The sequence below is a fragment of the Daphnia magna genome, linkage group LG1, assembly GCF_020631705.1.
Source record: "Daphnia magna isolate NIES linkage group LG1, ASM2063170v1.1, whole genome shotgun sequence".
Taxonomy (NCBI): Eukaryota; Metazoa; Arthropoda; class Branchiopoda; order Diplostraca; family Daphniidae; genus Daphnia; species Daphnia magna.
Window position 1 is genome coordinate 17,002,698 of NC_059182.1, and position 17,993 is coordinate 17,020,690.

The 17,993-nt window shown below is 42.0% G+C and overlaps 3 protein-coding genes across 4 annotated transcripts; 1 reads left to right on the forward strand and 2 right to left on the reverse strand.

Moving 5' to 3' along the window:
• Window positions 1–117: 117 nt before the first annotated feature.
• LOC116930970 (protein neuralized) lies at window positions 118–9,476 on the reverse strand. Of its 2 annotated transcripts, none has more exons than XM_045177824.1 (6): window positions 9,329–9,476; window positions 3,111–3,274; window positions 2,876–2,990; window positions 2,563–2,778; window positions 1,814–2,474; window positions 118–1,720 (listed from the first exon to the last, which is right to left on the reverse strand). In XM_045177824.1, exons 1-6 carry the CDS (start codon window positions 9,366–9,368, stop codon window positions 1,099–1,101), a joined length of 1,818 nt encoding a protein of 605 aa, XP_045033759.1. In that variant the 5' UTR covers window positions 9,369–9,476; the 3' UTR covers window positions 118–1,098. The 2 variants fall into 2 exon arrangements, with proteins under 2 accessions (XP_045033759.1, XP_032794328.2); XM_032938437.2 differs by lacking the exon at window positions 9,329–9,476 and adding an exon at window positions 4,131–9,288.
• Window positions 9,477–9,554: 78 nt separating this feature from the next.
• On the forward strand, window positions 9,555–13,054 carry LOC116930963 (USP6 N-terminal-like protein). The gene is made up of 8 exons (XM_032938424.2): window positions 9,555–10,098; window positions 10,163–10,406; window positions 10,532–10,697; window positions 10,756–10,869; window positions 10,934–11,094; window positions 11,312–11,710; window positions 11,774–12,286; window positions 12,368–13,054. Exons 1-8 carry the CDS (start codon window positions 9,944–9,946, stop codon window positions 12,725–12,727), a joined length of 2,112 nt encoding a protein of 703 aa, XP_032794315.2. The 5' UTR covers window positions 9,555–9,943; the 3' UTR covers window positions 12,728–13,054.
• Window positions 13,055–13,059: 5 nt separating this feature from the next.
• On the reverse strand, window positions 13,060–17,329 carry LOC116930953. The gene is made up of 7 exons (XM_045177819.1): window positions 17,189–17,329; window positions 16,966–17,112; window positions 16,452–16,899; window positions 15,890–16,378; window positions 14,223–15,809; window positions 13,642–14,124; window positions 13,060–13,572 (listed from the first exon to the last, which is right to left on the reverse strand). The coding sequence occupies exons 2-7, from the start codon at window positions 17,088–17,090 to the stop codon at window positions 13,414–13,416; spliced, it is 3,291 nt and encodes a 1,096-aa protein (XP_045033754.1). The 5' UTR covers window positions 17,091–17,112; window positions 17,189–17,329; the 3' UTR covers window positions 13,060–13,413.
• Window positions 17,330–17,993: the final 664 nt, after the last annotated feature.

Sequence of the window (17,993 nt, forward strand, 5' to 3'; positions counted from 1 at the left end):
TTTTCATAGTTGGGTTAGAGGGGGGGATTGACGTAATCGATTCGTGTTGAATAATAATGTTCACGAAAATCGAGTATCGTCTACGTTATGATGCAATAAATAAAAACTTTGTTGAAATTCGTTTTAAAAAATGATTGTCGTCATTTTTCTGTATTGATAATCATTTCATTATTAAAAAAAAAAAAAACATGTGATAGGAGAAAGAATATGCAAGACATCAGACGCGTTCAAACACACAAAGAAAAATGGGGACGTGGCGGATGTTTTTGTAGAATCGAATAATGAGTGAAGGGCGTGATTTAAGTTTAAAGTATGTGTTAAATTCAATGTAAAACGCAAACAAATAATCGGTGATGGGCCGTTCGTCTCCGTTGTGGAGGGGGACACTCGTGACACGAACCAATCTATCCATACACAGACCAAAATTATAGAAAAAGTTCCTCCTTTTTCACGTCACCCGCCCTCCCAATTACCACCACTTTCTTTTTCTCTACTTCACTGCGTTCTAATAATGTTTGTTTTTGTTTTTTTCTTTTTTTTTGTTGTCGTTGCTTATCTACACACAACAGAAATAATACTCAAAAGGACGTTCGTTCTACTAGAGAATTTGTTGTTGTTTTGTTTTATGACGAAACAAAATTACAATAACAGGTTAGATTATCTCTCGTTCCCCCTTTGCCTTTTCTGTTGTTTGTGTTTGTTGTCCTGAATTCATAATACCAACTTCTAATTGGCTAACACATATTTTTTTTATATCTCGAAAAATTTTGTTTGTACACCGACCACCGTTGACTCAAATGATTTGAAATTCTCTGATTGTGTCGCGAAAAATAAGAAAAGAAAGAAAAGAAAAGAAATTCAAACACTCGAAAAATAGCGAAAGAATGGACGAAAATTTGTTGAATGAAAGTGGAGTCAAAAGTTTCGAATGCCTGTGACTTTGGTTACGTTTTGTTTCAATCGAGATATAGTTCTCTCGATTCGAACCGACTAGGGCATCGAGTAGGAGAAGCAAACACCATTTTCATTACGTGACTTTTGGAAAAGAAAGCAAAGAGAAGAAGGAATAGACAAAACAAACAAATGCAGTCAGTTGAACTAAGATCGGTAGGCTCGAATGACGTCACGAATCGGTGCCCGACAGATGGGGCACAATCCTTGGCCACCGGCCGTCCGTCCTCCGTGGTAGAGGGTCAGAGCGCAATCGTAGCACAGGCACATGTGACCGCACGAGTAGAGGACGCAATCGACGCTGCGTTCGTAGCAGACGGTGCACTCGCTGCTGGCGCCTCCGCCAGCCGATTGGCAATTGAGACTCTGCGTCAACGTCTCCACGTACGACGACGCCGTGCCGGAAGACAAAACACCCGACGGAAACGACTGTTGCATCATATGAGCGGATGGGACGGATTGATAAATAGGCTGAGCTTGTTGTGGCCGAGGTGGGCTCACGCGAGGAGGCGCCTGGTAGATGACGGCCGGCGGTTCGGCCACTGGCGGAGGTGATGAAATGGTGCCAAGCAGACGGACAGCTCTGGTGCTGCCGTAAACATCGAAAATGGCCCACAACGGCAGCGAAACGTCAACGTGCATCAAAAGCGTGGCAGAGCCTCGGTTTCTCATCATCGTCACTTCACCAGTGTGTGACAGGTGGAATTCGATTTCGTCACCCAGAATGGGTCCATGTGCCACATCCTTGGAAATGACCCAGTATTCAGGTCTGTAAATGTTCAAACATAACGAAATTATATTTCTGTTCTCTTCAAAAAAATCGATGGAAAGGTAGGAAAAAGAACAGAAAAGCGGAATTTACCGGTCGAGAAGTTGATCGGCATCATCGGGCAAGTCAGTTGAAGACAGCGATGCCGGATTGCAAGTAGTGAATCCGAATCCCATACCACCGACGTAAATCGATTCCGTCTGCACAATTTGAACGACCCACGACTCTCCCGGATTGATTGGCCTCGATGAAAGAACGTATCCATTACAGAATTCGGCATCGTGGCGGACGGCGGTGCGGCAATCGGGGCCCATGCGGATGTTGACGCCGTGCGTGCGCGGGTGAAATGTCAACGGCTGGAAGACGTGATGGCGGTAATGACGCAATGGAGGAGGAGGCGGGAAATTCTGGAGGACGGCGGGCGGTGCCGGTGGCTGGCCAGCTGAACTGCTGGACGATTGCAGTTGCTGTTGGAGACTTCCAGGAATGGGCGGAAGGGGCAGACTTGGAATTTGATGCGGCCCACGGTTCAGGTTGAGCGCGTTCATTGAAACGAGCAAATCGGCCTCGCTGCGCGGCCGTGGCATTTGCTGCTGATGGTGCAGTTGCTGGAGGTGTTGCGGCCGCTGGTTGATGTCATTCGAAGCCAAAGTGCTGCTAATTCCACTGCTGGATGCGCTCGACTGCAAACTCGTGGTACTTCTCCTTGTCGGAGAATTGCGCATCGGATTGTTATTCAAACTGCCTCGAGGATCTGGAGCGAAAAAACGAAACAAAAAAATTAGTTCCAAGTTAACGATGAAATGTGGCGGAGAAAAAGAGAAGATTCCGGTTAGACTCACCGACAAATTGGACGGCTGTCGTGTTGCCGTAAATGTCCACCATGATCCAGAGTGGGGTGCGAGCATCAACACCCGTCAAAAAGACGCCCTTGTCCTGTCCGTTGACGTTGAGCATCACATCGCCGCTGGCTGTGAAATGGAACGAGAACAGAACGCCAACTTCGACGTAGCGTTCAGGCAAAGCCTTACCCCAAAATCCTGGGCGGCTTGTCAAATCTGTTGACACATGATTTTTAAGGGGACGAAAATGAGAATCTTGTTTCAAAAGGAAATGGAAAATAAAATTGTTTTTTTTTTGTTTTTTTAAACTTACCGGGGCAGGCGTATTTAGGTAAAACACCGCTGAAGGACGCAGGGTTGCATGAAGTGAAACCAATGCGAAGGACTCCGTTCCACGAGGTGGAACATTCCGCCACGCGTAAATAAACCTGCATAAAGGACAATTGTTTAAATTTTAAAAAATGGTTTCTAATGGAATCGCATTAGGGATCCAATACATCCAAACACGTAGAAATAAATGAGGCTTTTTTTTGTTTGTTTGTTGTTACCTTTTCGTTGGGGCGGACTGTCCGCTGAGAGAAAGCGATGCCTTTGCAGAATGAATCGACTCGACGAGCCGTGCTGCGATCGGCGGATAAACGGACGTGCTCTCCGCGCGTGTTGTGAAACTGGAGGACCGGCTGGGACGCGCTGCCGTCGCCATTGTTTGAGCCTGGATAACCAAATAGAATGGAGAGATTTAACAAAAGAGTTCACATTTCTCTCTTTTTCTTTTCTTCAATGCAACATCTCATGTTTCTTTCGTCTCCCTCCGTCTGATGTAAATGCGATAAAAAAAGCACGCGCATTCCTACGATTGAATGGATCTACCCTCATTCCGGTGTTACATGTTGGACGACTTTTTTTTATTTTTAGTCTATGTCATCGTATCAACCATTTCCCCCCTCCATTTCCCTTTTTATTCTTCTGCGTGCCTTCACTAGACCATTGAAGGACCTCCCATACTTTTGCATTTTTCAATAGATTGTATGTGTCGCATAGAATTTATTAAACATCTGGAACAAGAAAAAATAAAAGAAGAAGAGTTGATGCTAGTATCCGCAGGCACACGCCTCCCACCGGATGGTACTCCGGAAGTATTTGAATTAAAAAAAAAAAAGGGGGGAAATCACGTCGAGGAAATCGGAAAAGAGATTTCAACTTTGAACTTTTTATTTTTTGTGCGTGTGTGTTTAAAAGAAAAAACAAAAAAAAAAACACTTTCATGAAAAACCAACCGGACGGAAGCCGTCACGATCCGAAGACTTTGAAACGGGACCAAAAAAAAAAACGACCGGAAAACGTCATCAGTGGTCAAATACATAAGAAGAAGTGGGGGGGAAGTTAAAAAATAAAATAATGAACATACAAAAACCCTTAGGCCTAGTCAATTATCTAAAAAAAAAATGGTAAGAACTGACCAATTCTCCCGGAAACCGCACATATTTTTCCCTTGCACAGTAGTAAAGGTACAGCAGGAAAGACACGACGACCCAAAAAAAATAAATAAAGGAAATAGGAAGACTCACCTAATCCAATACGCCCTTTAAGCTTCTTGATGACTTTCATGGCTCCTTTGAGCGATTTGGGACTGGACTTGGTCTTCCCCGAGTCTGTCGTGATCAACTCGGTCACCATTTGACCAAACAAATTTGATTTAGGTTCAGTGTAATGTCGAATTTTTTTTTGTTTTAAATATCACACAAATGTCCAGCGATTGGCAGAAATTCGTGGAAAATGATCGATGCAATTCCTCAGCTGCGAAATTCACGATAATCAGTGAAAACGTTTTTCTTTTTAAAAGCGGTTCGTGTCTTCGTGTTTCTGGAATGTTTTTCCCACGGAAGGAAAACAAACGGAACTTTGGTATTCACTCTCACAAGACACGCCAAGCAAAGCACCGCAAAAGCGAAGCAAATATAACCGAGAAGAAAAAAAAGGGCCAACAAACTAAACAAAACAAAAAATACAAGCGCACTGGGTCACACGAACGGACCGACTGATGGAACAGGGTAGAAGCGGGTAGACAGGAGAGGGTCTACACTGCCGGATGGTCGGCTTTCGAATGGCGCTACTGAACCGGTGGAGCTTGAAAGTCTATTGACGTTCGGCGGTGGAAGTGTGCACAGCTGCCACAAAAACTCGCCAGTCAACAGCAGCGGCCAGCGGCTGGAACATGTATACAGCCGGATCGCTTCTGGCTCCCCCTCCAGGGCTTTTTCCTCTCTCTCTCTTCAGGGGTGGATCATGGGGGGAGGAACAAATAATAATAATAAAAAAAAAAAGAGGATAAACTATGAGGTGGAAACCAACCACCATCGCATTTTTTTTTTTTTTCCAAAGAACAGACGGCGACGCTCAGCAGAGGGGTGGTGGATCTATGAAAGATCCTGAAGTTCTTGGAGCGGAAACGAGACGTGCGCTGCTGTTAGCGAAGGGAAAAAAAAAAGACGGGGAAAGGGGGCGCATCTCCGTCCAAGAATTCAAAACAGAAAAACGACGCTGACGACGCCCCCCCTTCGTTTCCCCCTTTCACATGTGACTTTCTTGGGTTCTAAAATAGAGAAAGAAGCCAGATCCCCTTCTTTCCTTGCTCATTCCACCCCTTTTTCTTCATCCTCTTTTGAGAGTGAGTAATCGAAGAAGACGTAAACAACACGAACTATTTCCTTTTTTTTTTATTACGTTGGCAAAAAACTGCTTCTTCCAAGGGATGAACTGATCCTTCCGGCCCATGGAAACCCTTCCGGTCGACGCTGTGCGGGGTGGACAAATACGCCTTTCTCTTGCCCCTCTCTTTCTCTCACACAAGATGGAAGGAAGCACCCTAACACATGTTTCCGTCATTCCAGTGAAAACGTCTTGCTTGTCAAGGATCATGTACGTTACACAGCCGGACAAGTGACGGGAAATAAAAAAAAAAAAGTACTTTCCAATTTTAGAGATGTAACCATCCTCTAATGTGTAGGTAAATATTTAAACTCCCCCCTCTCTTAAAAAAAATAATAATAATAAGAGGGATCGTGTAGATCGCATCAGCTGCCTTGGTCCATAGAGCTAAAGCAAATAATCAAAAGAAACCTGATGAAAATATACGCCTACACACCGGGAAAGAGTGTGTAGGCAGCAGCGATCGATTCACAATCCGATAGTATCCAGGAAAAAGGTAGAGAAACATTGTATGTTTATAACGAGGAAACAGTTGCCGCGCCATTATGACTAAACTTTATGCATTTCAGGGCCCGGCGTCTATTGTTGATCGATATTTTTAGGGACCGATGGTGTTTCAACAGCGCGCATAGTCCTACAAGAGCAGCTGCCGTTCTATAAGGTTCTTCAGCAGCTCCCTTTTGTGTCTGATAAATGCATTTATACCGCATAGTATAAGGCACAGGGGGATATATGCACAATTGAATAGGAAAATAGAAATACGGGGGGGACAAAAAGATAGCAAGGGTAGGGCAGTGGGGCTGCTTACGGCAGATGATACACAAGGGCAGGAGGAACTGCTGGATCGGAGGGGCAATAGGGTGGAGGTGTCCGCCAGGTGTTGGGTTTACCAGCATATGCTGGACTGGAAAGGCGATGCGCCATGTGTGTAGTGTCTGTCACGATTCACCAGCAGCCGATGCACTAGCGTGTGTGGTTTAACGATTAACACACACACACACAGAAGGAAAAAAAAAAACAAATTCTCCAGCAAACTATATTCCATGTTTTATTTGGAAAACCCTCCGGCAGACAGGCGCGTGTCGTCTTCGGTCACACAGACAACAAAAAAATAATTAATAATAACACACCCAAGTGCATTATTACACGAAATTAGTGGGTATATACGTCTGACGCAAAATCGTTGGCGAGTGACGTAACATACGCGGCCAATAAATAAATGGCATTCTTTCGTGACTTTTATTTTAAAACTCAAACTTACATTCTCGCAAGCTCTTTTTGAATTATCTGCACGCGGAGATTACACATACACAAAGAGGTAAACTTTTTTTTTTCTCCCAAACTTGGGGTGCTATTGTATATATATACACACACACACAGGAAATTCCAGTACGCGAGTGCCAGAGCTTAGCCGCTATACACTTGAAACTTTTTTGTTTTATTTATTTGGCTTTCCTGACTTTTTTTTTTTTGTTTGAAAGAGAAAAAGCCGCACTTGTTTCTCTCTCTCTCTCTTTTTCCTTTTGCGGGACTGATGTTCGTCGACCACGAAACATGATCCATCGTACCTTGCACTCGGTCGTGCTCACAAACTCCCGACAGAAAAAAGAAGAGATACCGCCAAAGTCGTCAGTCTATTGCCAAAAAAAAAACTTTGTGACGCATTGAGCCTCGCTATGGTCATCAGAGAAATTTCGATGATGAATCATCAACTTTTAGAAATTCAAACTTTGATTTAAAAAAAAACTTAAAAAAAACTATTGTTTTGCTGCTAAACTTTTAGTGTGATATCGAATTCTACCTTCACGCCGAACCTGCTCCCTACTTCGGCGTGAATTCAATCGTGTCGAACGAACAGCAGGTGAAAGGAAAGTTTCGGTCTAATAATAATGTTAAAAATAAAAATGTCGGGGAAAGAAAAAAAAGGCGATGCCCTTCGGATAACTTCAGAATGATACATGTACGTGTATGTGTTGAGTTAAAGACTATATCGAAAGTTTAAGGTTGCACGCGCGAGCGCACCATTAGAATGGCATTGGGAAATGGGCAAGAAGAAGGAAGTTGCTACGCTTAAGACATCCGGCCGGACATGAAACCGCAACGCCCAGAGTACGTGCCGGCTTTTTGCTTCTTGTCTTGACACACACACACACACACACACACAAAAATGAGGGCATCAAACGACCAAACATTGTGTGAGGGGCGGAGTGGGTGCTGAAGAAAAACTGCCGCAGAAGCGGAAATGATTTTCAATCCATTTTGAGAAAAGCTGATGTTATTACCCGTTGTCGTATTTTCCAGGAGAACAACCAATAAATAATAAAAAAAAAAGGAACAAACGAATGTCTGCCCAATGCGGTGTGTGTCCGGCGTGACGGATAACCGCAGAGTCACGCGCCGCGGCGTCTACACGAAGGACGTTCCACATTATCTATGGGTGTCCCTCCGACAAAAGTTCACGAACCCTCAGCGCATACATCATCCTTTTGCAGACAGAAATTAGATTTACTTGAATCCAATTCGATACTTAAACAAAAAATGATGTTCTTTGTTCAACTTGGCCTAACTCGATGGCTTTAAGTGAATGCGTAAGGACTGAAAAACGTGTTTATAGAATATTCAACACTCGTTTTCAAGGAGTTGCTATACTTGGTTAGTGTAAAGTCTATTGCCAGTTCGTTAGCGAGGGGATAAAAACGAGAGGCAGCTGCCCTGAACCGGTCGGACGGGCATTAAGGGTCTTGTGACCAGATGGTAAAGCCGAATTTCAACACACACTCACATATTGGAAACAGTTGCCCATTCTCCTACACACGCCCCCCTACACCCATCTTTTTTTCTTTTGCTATTTGACTTTGACCCAACACCACGTGCTACCTCTTAATAAATATAGAAGTTTAAAAAACCCCTGTCGCGTGCCATTTGGCCGACGGGAGTTTTTGTTTTGTTTTTAACTCCTACCGGAACTAGAACAAACTGGGAGTATGGAAATTTAAAAGGAAAAAAAAATAATGGAATAGGCAAAACAGGCCAACGTGAGAGAATAGCTGACCAATAAAAACAAAACAAAAAGCTCTAACGTTTTCCTCAAGAAATATGGCTATTGCTGTTTGGCTCTTTTTCTTCGCATTTCTTGTTTTATGTCTAACGTATCACTACGTTTAAATATCGGCAATAGTTTTTGACTTTTGTTTTTCCCTGATTAGATTCTTTTCGTTACGGGTAGGTGGTCGACGACCATGTGGCGTAAAAGGGGCGGCCAGGTAAACGGACGTCAAAAACAACATCAGCTGCTGTTGTTTCTTGTTTTAGCCGACACAGGAAACAGCTTGACTTTACACACCGGGCTGCATAACACTTTACACACACACACACACCGTCTTTTCGTAAGAAAGAACCTTCTTTTGTTTCTTTCTAGATTCGTTTAGCTTACGTTACTTTTGCAACTTTACGTCAGAATTGAAAAAAAAAGGCCTTTCGTCAGCCTCGTCTTACGGATACAATTCTTCACAATTGCCTCCATACAAACACCATTAGGTAGAAGGTGGGAAAAAGGGGTTCATGAAAGAAGGAAAGTAAACAGTTGCAGGTATATCTGGTCCCAGAACAACAAAAAAAGGAAGTGCCATGCTAGCAACACTATACACAAGACCTACTCTATAGGAAAAAAAAAGAACTTTACTTGACAAAGAGATGAGACATGAGAAGCTAGTCTGCACAAACACCACAAATGGCTCTATTCAGAAAATATTCAAGTGATCATGTTTCAACATCTGTGCCTTGCACTTTGAATGCAAAAATCTTGTTATTTTGATATCACAAACGGGTTTCTGATTGTCATCAACATGTGGAACACCTGCTCATCCAATTTATAGTCTCTAACGTCATAGTGCGTGGAGGTTGACGGAAAAAGGACGAACGATAAATGAGAGAAAAGATACTGACAAGCACCTGTCGTGTTTTTTGGACCAGTATAAGCTTAAAACAGATGCACGAAATCGATTCCACATAATACTTGTTATTGGAAAAAGAAAAAAAAATATCGATGTAAACTTACTTGATAAGCTGCTCAACGAGGTACCAATAGTTTGTCCCATGACTTAGAACTGGATCCAATAAATAAAGATTATTTTTTAAGGCACTGGATCACAAAAACTGGATACATCAACTTTTTTTTCCCCTTGAATGACAACAAGTCGTTTCTTCGCCATCTGGCGAACGAGAAACCAATTGCGTGTGACATTTCCAATTCACTATAGGGAAGTGTAGCGGTAGCTACACACGGAAAAATACAGTGGGCGAGAACTTTGGACTTTTAGCCAAAAAACCTTCAAAGATTCCAAGGAATTATGAGAAATCCACGAGATATTTGGTGCATTTCTCTGTAATCTAAAATGTATCGAAGAATGTCAGAAGTTTGAGGATACGTTAAAACGCATGAAAGACTTTGACCGGTTCGTGCAATTGAGTGAAGAAGGTTTAGCCTATACCTTCTAGCTGCTGTCAAAGCACAAGTGAAAAAAAAAGGGGAAAAAAGGAAAAGGAAAAAGAAAAAAACTGCGTTTGAAAGAGAAGGAGTTATCGGACCGTGTCCTCAATATTATTATTCGTTATTGAAGTGGTTTTCCCTAAGAAAATTTAGATCAGTGCCGGTGTTTAAAATGTTAAGAACATGACGGAAGAGGAATTACTGGTTAAAGCGGCCGAAGAACGAGCAGCCATCGTCAACAAATATGATCGCGGCCGAGAAAACGCAGAACAGATAGATCCGTGGGAGGATCCTGGTTTTGAAATATATCATGTCACGGATAGATACGGTTTCATACAGTAAGTGTTTAATGCATACATTTGAATCTTCTAAGCTAATTTTTTTTCCTTACTACCTCTTCAGTGATAAGCGATTGCCTGCCAGTCAACGAGTAGAAGTTAGGGATAAAGAGCTAGAAAATAGTCGGTTAAAAAAATGGTCCAAGATGCTACACCCAAATTCTACGAAAGTCTGGGACAAGGACATGAAAAGTGGCAAGTTGAAAAAACGGCTGTACAAAGGGGTTCCTGATGCAGTTAGAGGAGAAGTTTGGTCACGATTATTACATATCAAGAAAACAAAGGAAGAACAAATAGGGAAATATGAGGTAACTTGTTTTTTTTTTCTTTTGATAACTAATCATCTTCTCATTCTTCATACTTAAATGCAATATGGATTTTTTTGTGACAAGTATCAGTCATTACATTAGCTTTCATTTTTCATCTTAAAAAGGAAATGCGGAAATTAGCTCGGTTGTGGTCACCAGACCTACGTCAGATAGACCTCGACGTTAATAGAACATACCGGGATCATCTTATGTTTCGCGAACGCTATGGATTAAAGCAGCAGGCTCTCTTCCATGTATTAGGGGCCTATTCTGTGTACAATTCGGAAATAGGTATACCATGGCATTATTCCAATTTCCCAGCGTTCATAAACAGTAACCATTTCCGTAGGTTATTGCCAAGGAATGTCACAAATTGCTGCGTTGTTATTAATGTACCTCAACGAAGAAGACGCATTTTGGGGTCTTAGCAATCTAATGGCTGACCCGAAATGGGCAATGCATGGTCAGTCAAGACTTTTATTTTCTTCAATTAAACTAAAACTTAACTTTTCATTGTTCCTTATTAGGTTTTTTCATTCCCGGTTTTCCGAAATTGCTTCGCTTCCAACAACAGCATGATAAAATATTTGCCAAATTTCTGCCCAAACTAAAGAAGCATTTTGATCGGCAAAATATCGATGCTGGTCTTTACACCTTGAAATGGTTTTTCCAGTGCTTTCTTGATAGAGTAAGTTTAGCTCATCTGAAACCCTTCAGAGGTTATTCGAAAGATTACCGACATACGCCCACACTGAAATACTACACCATGGTTTCATTTTCACATTATGTGCCCTGACACTTTGTCGTATGGGTTCCGCCTAACCAGTGAGAAAGGCGATTTAACCAATGCGAAATCTAGTGTATTTTTTCTCAGTAATATGATTCGAAATTTATCTCTCTTCTAGGTTCCTTTTTCTCTGGCTATACGATTATGGGATATTTATCTGTTTGAGGGCGAAAATTTGCTCTTAACCATGTCATACGGCCTCTTGAAATTGCATCGACGATCGCTGAGTCGAATGGGGATGGAGGAGATTGTTGAATTTCTGCAGATACATCTGTCTCAAAATTTCGGCTACCCCGATAATATGGTCGTCGAAAGTGTAGAGAAATGCATGGAGGAGCTTCGACGAGCGAAATTGGACCAGAGCCCCAAACAGATCCCTACTAGTGAACTGGCTCAGAATCCATTTGGAGCCTTCGTGACTCCGTCTGTTGACGTTTCAATCGGTCGACGGCGGGCCGAGTTCTCCGACGAGGAACGTGTGGCTCGAGCAGCTGTGGTTGCCCGAATGGAATTACAGGTTGGCAATCCTATTTGAAAGTCCCCACTGATTTTGTGTTAACTGGTTTGCGATGTTTTTTAGTCGAGGTCTCATCAGCCAGGATCTTATCTATCTATTGATGACGTCTCATTTGACCCAAGCATCGATGACGTCAGTTCCGGTTTACAACGCAGTTGCCGGAGTTCTTTGGCTGGAACAAGTGCCACCTCTGCGGCAGACATTAGCACCCTCTCCGTCACAGCGTCACAGCGTTACTTGTATAATGACAACGACGAGGACGATATGGGTTCTGTTGGAAGGAATAGTGTCATTTCCGTCGATCGAGAAGGAAAAGCCCAAGGTTCACCTACCACTCTCACAGAATTCGCCGTTGTTCATCGGTCGCGAGCTGGCGAAGACGTTTTCATCCTACCGCCACCTTACCCCACACCTACTGCATCGTCATTGTCGTCACCACAAACACCGAGCTACCCAATTCTTCCTTCGTCAGAGACCACGCCTACAACTTCGCTTGAAACTCCTACTTACCCAGCTCCACCACCACTTTTCAGCAATTCATTCCAAAATAGTGTTTTTAATGAGTCAGTGTCCAAGGTAATTTTTTTTTCTTTTTTTTATTCAAACAACTTGGGTCTTTAATGATTGTGGCATGTTACTTTTACGGTTATCTAACAGACTTCTTCACGGTCAGAAACGAGAGAGCAGACGATCTTTCGAACCTCAAAATCGCCAGAAGGACGGATGAATCAAGACCATACTGTGTCTCCTGATCGCGTTCGGATTTACGTGCCCTACAGAGACGATACGTCATTTGAATTTCCATCGGTGTTAAACGGATCAACGGTCGGCAATGGTGTCTCGCCTACCAGCCTCAACATGTCTTCTTTGGAAGATCCGAATCGCGTGGTGATCCAAGTGAATGATCGAACGCCTGATGGCGAGGTTGCCGTATCTTCCAGTACACCTGTTAGTAAGAAGAGCAAGTCACCCACAAAAAAGGGAACCAAATCCAAATCGTCTGGAAGTCGCCTCTGAAGTCCCAAGTTGTCCTAGGGAAACGAAGAAAGTATCTCTTTCCTCGATAGTGCTGATTTGAAACTCCTCGTTTTTTAAACTTGTTTTTTTTGTGTGTGTGTCAGCCACCTTATATGTGTGGAAACAATAATTGGGATAATCTAATTTCAAACGTGAAATCCAGATCATTTCCCACTAAAACTCGAGTTGCCTCGCTGTTGTCATCGTCAACTTGATACACGTCAAGCAGTCGATATGTTCTAGCCGTTCTTCGTGTTCCATTCCTTTGTCTTTCTTGAGTCGTCACTGTCTATAATGTGAAGTATACCTTCGTCTTTTTGAACAGTACCAGCTCGCCAATTTATTCTTTATTATTTTTTTTTTCTGTTTTTTTGCGTTGTTGAACTTCTGAGAACACATACATCACATGACATCTGTAGATAATCGTACCACCTAGGATTTTCTCCTCAACCCGCTGTTTTTTTTTCACAATTTCTTTTTTTTTCTTTCACTTTTTCATTGAGTGTCAATTTCAACCAGCTGTTACATATACATAAAAACATTGTAGTGAGATTTGTACATACATAACAGTACAAAATCCAAAAAAAAATCCACTTAAAACGCATTTGTTTTTAATTCAACGCGAATCAGCAAGCACAACAAAATATCCAATACAAAAGTACACCTAAAACAAGAACGAAACTAAGCTATAAAAGTTTCTTTACTACTCCTCGACGTGCCTTTTGAGCTGGTCTGGTAGGTGCAGTCGCCACTTTTTTTGGGGGGGTTAATTTTGGGACTAGTGCTTCGTCTTCTCCGTTGGTAGGACGATTTCGGTTTCTACTTTTCATTCGACATGTAATACACTAAAAAACAACAACAAGGATACATCATTTTAATTTTAATTTTTGAAGTAAAACACAAACATTTTATACCTCTTCGTCTAGCCAGTCTAGTAACTCTTGAGCCTTACAACGTATGCGCTCCTTGCGAATTTCCGCAAACAGATATTCAAAGGAAATGGGCTCGTACGTTAGAACCAACTTGTGAATATCTGGACGCTTTTTGAAAAAGATTTTCATGCGATCCTTTAGTGGGACAGACCGTCCTGGACTGCCTAACTGGCTATCAGGTATTTCTCGGTCCAATTCCATAACAATCATACTTTCTTCATCCTCTTGAGAGTGTCCGCTTTCATCGCAACTTGTGCTATCACGTATACTTTTCGAAGGACTTGGAGGAACACAGGCAGGATGATGCGTTCGTCGGGACTCTCGAGTTGTTTGCCTCTCCGGAGTGTCCTGAAAACTGCTTTCAGAATCCGTTACAAATGGGTGAAGTTCCTCGTAGATGTGATGAAGAAGTTTCACCGCATTTGATCGTTTGAGTGGCTTCAGCCCATACTTAACCAACTCTTGCTACAAAAAGAAACAAAGAGAAAAGGATAAAACCGAGGGATGATACCGAATTAAATTTCCAGGATCAATAGAATTACAAGATGGCGTGTGTGTCATACCTTGAGAAGAGGTGTTTCCATCGATCGGTAGTCTGGAAGCGGAGTAACATCCATTTTGCGTTTTTTAGCTTGACGGGGTCCTTCAGGAGTATTGACATCAGCGGCCACGCCATCTGCGCTGCATGGTATGGCTAATGATACTACTGTATGTTTGGGTGATGGTTCCACGTCAAGTAGCTGTCCGAATATGGAATCGAGCTCGTCAGGAAACTCATCATATTGATTGTTCGATTTTTTTGCTTCAACTTCAGCTACTGCCAAACAAGGAGAGGAAATCGTTGGGGCCACGGGACTAGGATAATTGTGTAATACGTCCTCCACTTCACCACCATAACAATTCCATGATGAAACCGAATCGTTGATAAAGGACGAAGGATTAGCTCGCGAACACGACCCCACCAAATCGTCCAACAAAGAATTTTGCAGGGAAGAATTTTTTGGATTTTTAACTAAAGACGAGTTCGGAGCGAGAGTCAAGGAACATTCCGCCATTGAGACATCTGTTTTGTTAGGAGAGTTGTTATTCTTTTCACAAGAACCAGCGTGAGGAGAGGAAGATCGATTGCTCTGTCGATCCGAATCTGTTTCTTGTGTTAAATCGACGACTTCATCAGAAGAATTCGGCTCCTCATCTGAATGCCCGAGGGTTTCGTGAAACATGTCGGGAGACAATGGCACAATTCGGCTCGTGGCATTGCTACTCATTTCCATGTCAATGGCTGAGGTAAGGGTCCTTTCCACTTGGTGGTGACCGCTTGATAAACGGACAATTGCAACTTCTTTAGATGGGCTGTTTCTAGTATTCTTGCCTGTTTCAGATGCATTAGCTGTTTTCTGCTGTAGGACAGAAAGTTCTTCGTACTCGCTGTGAAGAGTTTGCAGACCGTCTTCGGACAGTGCCAGAGATTTTGACCCGAAACCACAAGGCGAATGTTCACTATTGTTTACTTGTATCTCTTTTTTCTCATTTTCGTTGGCACTTGAAAACCGCAAAGACTTTTGTATGTTGGATGATTCTGAAACCCTATCAAGACATGTTTCTTTTGAAGAAACTGGACTGGCATTGACTGATGTATTCAGCTTCATGGAATCTTCTTCTTCCTCGTCGCTAGTCTCATGGTCACTTTCATATTGATGTGGGAGTAAATCGATAAGATCACTGATATTATGACGACGGGCAATACGGCGTACATGTAACACATCTTCTTCGTCATGCTCGTAAGACGCCGTGTAAATAAAATGCAGAACTCTAAGGACAGATGAAGCTGAGTATGATGACCAGTCAAGGATGAATGTTTCGCCTGCATCCTTTCGTTTGCTAAAAATACTGTCGAGTATGCTTGGGAAACGAACTGCAAACACCAGGCGATGAGCACTAATGTTTCCGTTTTTGGCCCGGACAGTCACATCACTCATAAGTGGATTATTCACTAACTGAGACCAGTCGTCCTTAAGTTTTGCCAACGCAGATGGTAATCCAGATGAATCGCTACCATTTTGTGTAGGATTGGGGTTATCAATGAAACCTCCTTCTGCTGCAGAAGCCAATTCCTCTAAAATCATTTGAGTACTTGGTATTGACTCCCTCTAGAAAAACGAAAAGTGTATGTTCAAGTAATAATAAATTATTGAAATTTCTATTGGCGAGCTATGCCGAGTAGCTTTACCTGAGAAGAATTTCGCCCTGGCAATTGTGACACGTGAAGCAGAATGTTAGAATAACCACATTTTTTTCCCGATGGACTAATCACTGAACGAAGAGCATCAACATAGAAGACCCCGGACTGGTCGGCTGTAGGATCATTTTGCAGCGAAGAACGTTTCCACAAAGATCTTTTATCTTCTGAAAATTTCTGGATATATTCTGAGATAGGCAGAGGATGAGTGAAAACCGCTTTAGGAGGCTTCACTGGGTCATCCGGCTCTTGGTTTAGCACTGACGCAGCTCTATCAGCAATTAAACGTTCACGTTCGGCATGAGAACGGAGAGATAGTGTGTAGTGTGTCGGTTCTCTCTTTGTGGCTGCTTTGGCTTTTCGTTTCACTTTGGTTAATGTAGGAACAATTGCTGGTATAGAAAGAACATGACTCAGAATGGTCCCTGTTCCTTGTTGTTCATCATTTCGCAGCTCAGCGATGACTTCCGTCATGTTTCCCTAAAGAAAAAAAATATAAAATATGGTTACTCAATTGACACAGCTAAAAAAAAGGCTGTCGTAAATATTGTACTGTAATCAACAATTCTTCTTCTAGTTTTCTGGCATTTTCGTTCGCTGACTGTAGGGATTCGGACAAAGCAATCGCGAGAGAAAGATCGCTTGGATCAGCCGCTTTTCGACGAACTGGTCTTTTTTCAGCAGGAATTCTGCGTTTCAACTGTTTATCTGGCAGTTTTGGAGAGAGTGGTTCAATAAGCTGTTCATGTTGGCGATCTTCAAACAATGCTCCTCTGCTCTCGCTTAGGGCAGAATGTTTACAAAAACTACACCGTTCACTTTTCTCAGAGACACTGAATACAGTTTTCTTGCACTGAGGACATTGAAACCCAACTTGAGATTCTTCTGTTTTCACTAATTCACTTCCACTGGGAGTTAAGTCAATTTTATTTGTGATAAGTTTAGTTTGTTGTTGTCCAGTGCATTTTGAAACTGGTTCACTTTTGTCTTTATTTATTTTCCTTGAAAATTTGAATTGATTTATGTTTTTCTGTTAACAAATTCTATACATACATATATTTTTTTACCTCTCTGTTCTCAGTGGGCGTGTTACAAGAAAATCATCCAGACTGTCATCCAAAGGTGCATCTGACTTTGCAAGCTTATGGCTCTGGTTTCTGGAAAGCTTCAGTAACTTCTTTGTTGGTAGCATTTTCAAGTTCAAAAGTGAAGGCCTTTATTGTAGTTAACAAAGAATACACATATAACTACAATCTCTCACATTCAATAAGATCATATTTCTATTGCTACTATATCTGTTTTCTGGGTTGGACCATCTCATTCCTTCTGTGATTGGTTAAAAACTGCCGAGGAGGAGCTGAATGGCTTTCTTGGAGTTTGTACTACTCCAGTAGTATTAAGTCCGTGTTTCACTAAATTGGAGGAAAGATGATTCTTGCCGAAGAAACTAAGTAATTTGAGCAATTTAATACATTTTGGAAACGGGTAATTAATATATTGAAAATTTACTGTATTGCAAGACCGATCACAGTAGCAGCTCCTAAGAATCCCAAAGCGAATTTATTGGCAAATGCATTCGCGACGGTTCCCCTAAGCCTTCTTGGTTTCGGCGGTCGCCTATTTTCCATAATATGATTGGTATAGACTAATTGTGTGTTGAAGAGCGTGATTCTTTCGTTTGGAAATTCAAATTAATCTAGAATGGGAACCCAAAAGCAGAAGTCTTCAAGAATTCGTCAGTCATTTCCCTCTTACAATTATCTACAATGTTGCAGATTCGTAATAATAAAAATATTAAAATTCAGAATATAATTTATGCTTACTAGATTGTTTTAAGTTAATTGAATAACAAGTAAATACTAGTAGACGAAATAAATTACAATAAATTTTAATCAGTATGTCGCAACTGCAACCCTGAGTAACGCACCTTGTACACGCGTCAAACGAAGATTTGACGTCTCCTGTGGAGTTGTACAGTGTGTATAGCCGGCTTTGTTGTTCTCTTGCTATTTTCTTAAAAGAAACGTAGTCAACTTGTTTTGGTGACTAAAAACAAATTGTGATTTAATTTTCGTTTAAAAAACGTAACCAGTAG

What these genes read in the sequence shown, in the direction of transcription:
- LOC116930970 (XM_032938437.2), bottom strand. Translation starts at nt 4,239, where the DNA reads ATGGTGACCGAGTTGATCACGACAGACTCGGGGAAGACCAAGTCCAGT. An exon ending in CAGTCCGCCCCAACGAAAAG is followed by an intron (nt 2,991 to 3,110) that starts GTAACAACAAAC and finishes TCCTTTATGCAG; the next exon opens with GTTTATTTACGCGTGGCGGA. An exon ending in ACCTAAATACGCCTGCCCCG is followed by an intron (nt 2,779 to 2,875) that starts GTAAGTTTAAAA and finishes ATGTGTCAACAG; the next exon opens with ATTTGACAAGCCGCCCAGGA.
- LOC116930963 (XM_032938424.2), top strand. Translation starts at nt 9,944, where the DNA reads ATGACGGAAGAGGAATTACTGGTTAAAGCGGCCGAAGAACGAGCAGCC. An exon ending in TCCAGTGCTTTCTTGATAGA is followed by an intron (nt 11,095 to 11,311) that starts GTAAGTTTAGCT and finishes TCTCTCTTCTAG; the next exon opens with GTTCCTTTTTCTCTGGCTAT. An exon ending in TTGCCCGAATGGAATTACAG is followed by an intron (nt 11,711 to 11,773) that starts GTTGGCAATCCT and finishes GATGTTTTTTAG; the next exon opens with TCGAGGTCTCATCAGCCAGG.
- LOC116930953 (XM_045177819.1), bottom strand. Translation starts at nt 17,090, where the DNA reads ATGCTACCAACAAAGAAGTTACTGAAGCTTTCCAGAAACCAGAGCCAT. An exon ending in AAGAAGAATTGTTGATTACA is followed by an intron (nt 16,379 to 16,451) that starts GTACAATATTTA and finishes TTTTTTCTTTAG; the next exon opens with GGAAACATGACGGAAGTCAT. An exon ending in TGGAAACACCTCTTCTCAAG is followed by an intron (nt 14,125 to 14,222) that starts GTATGACACACA and finishes TTCTTTTTGTAG; the next exon opens with CAAGAGTTGGTTAAGTATGG.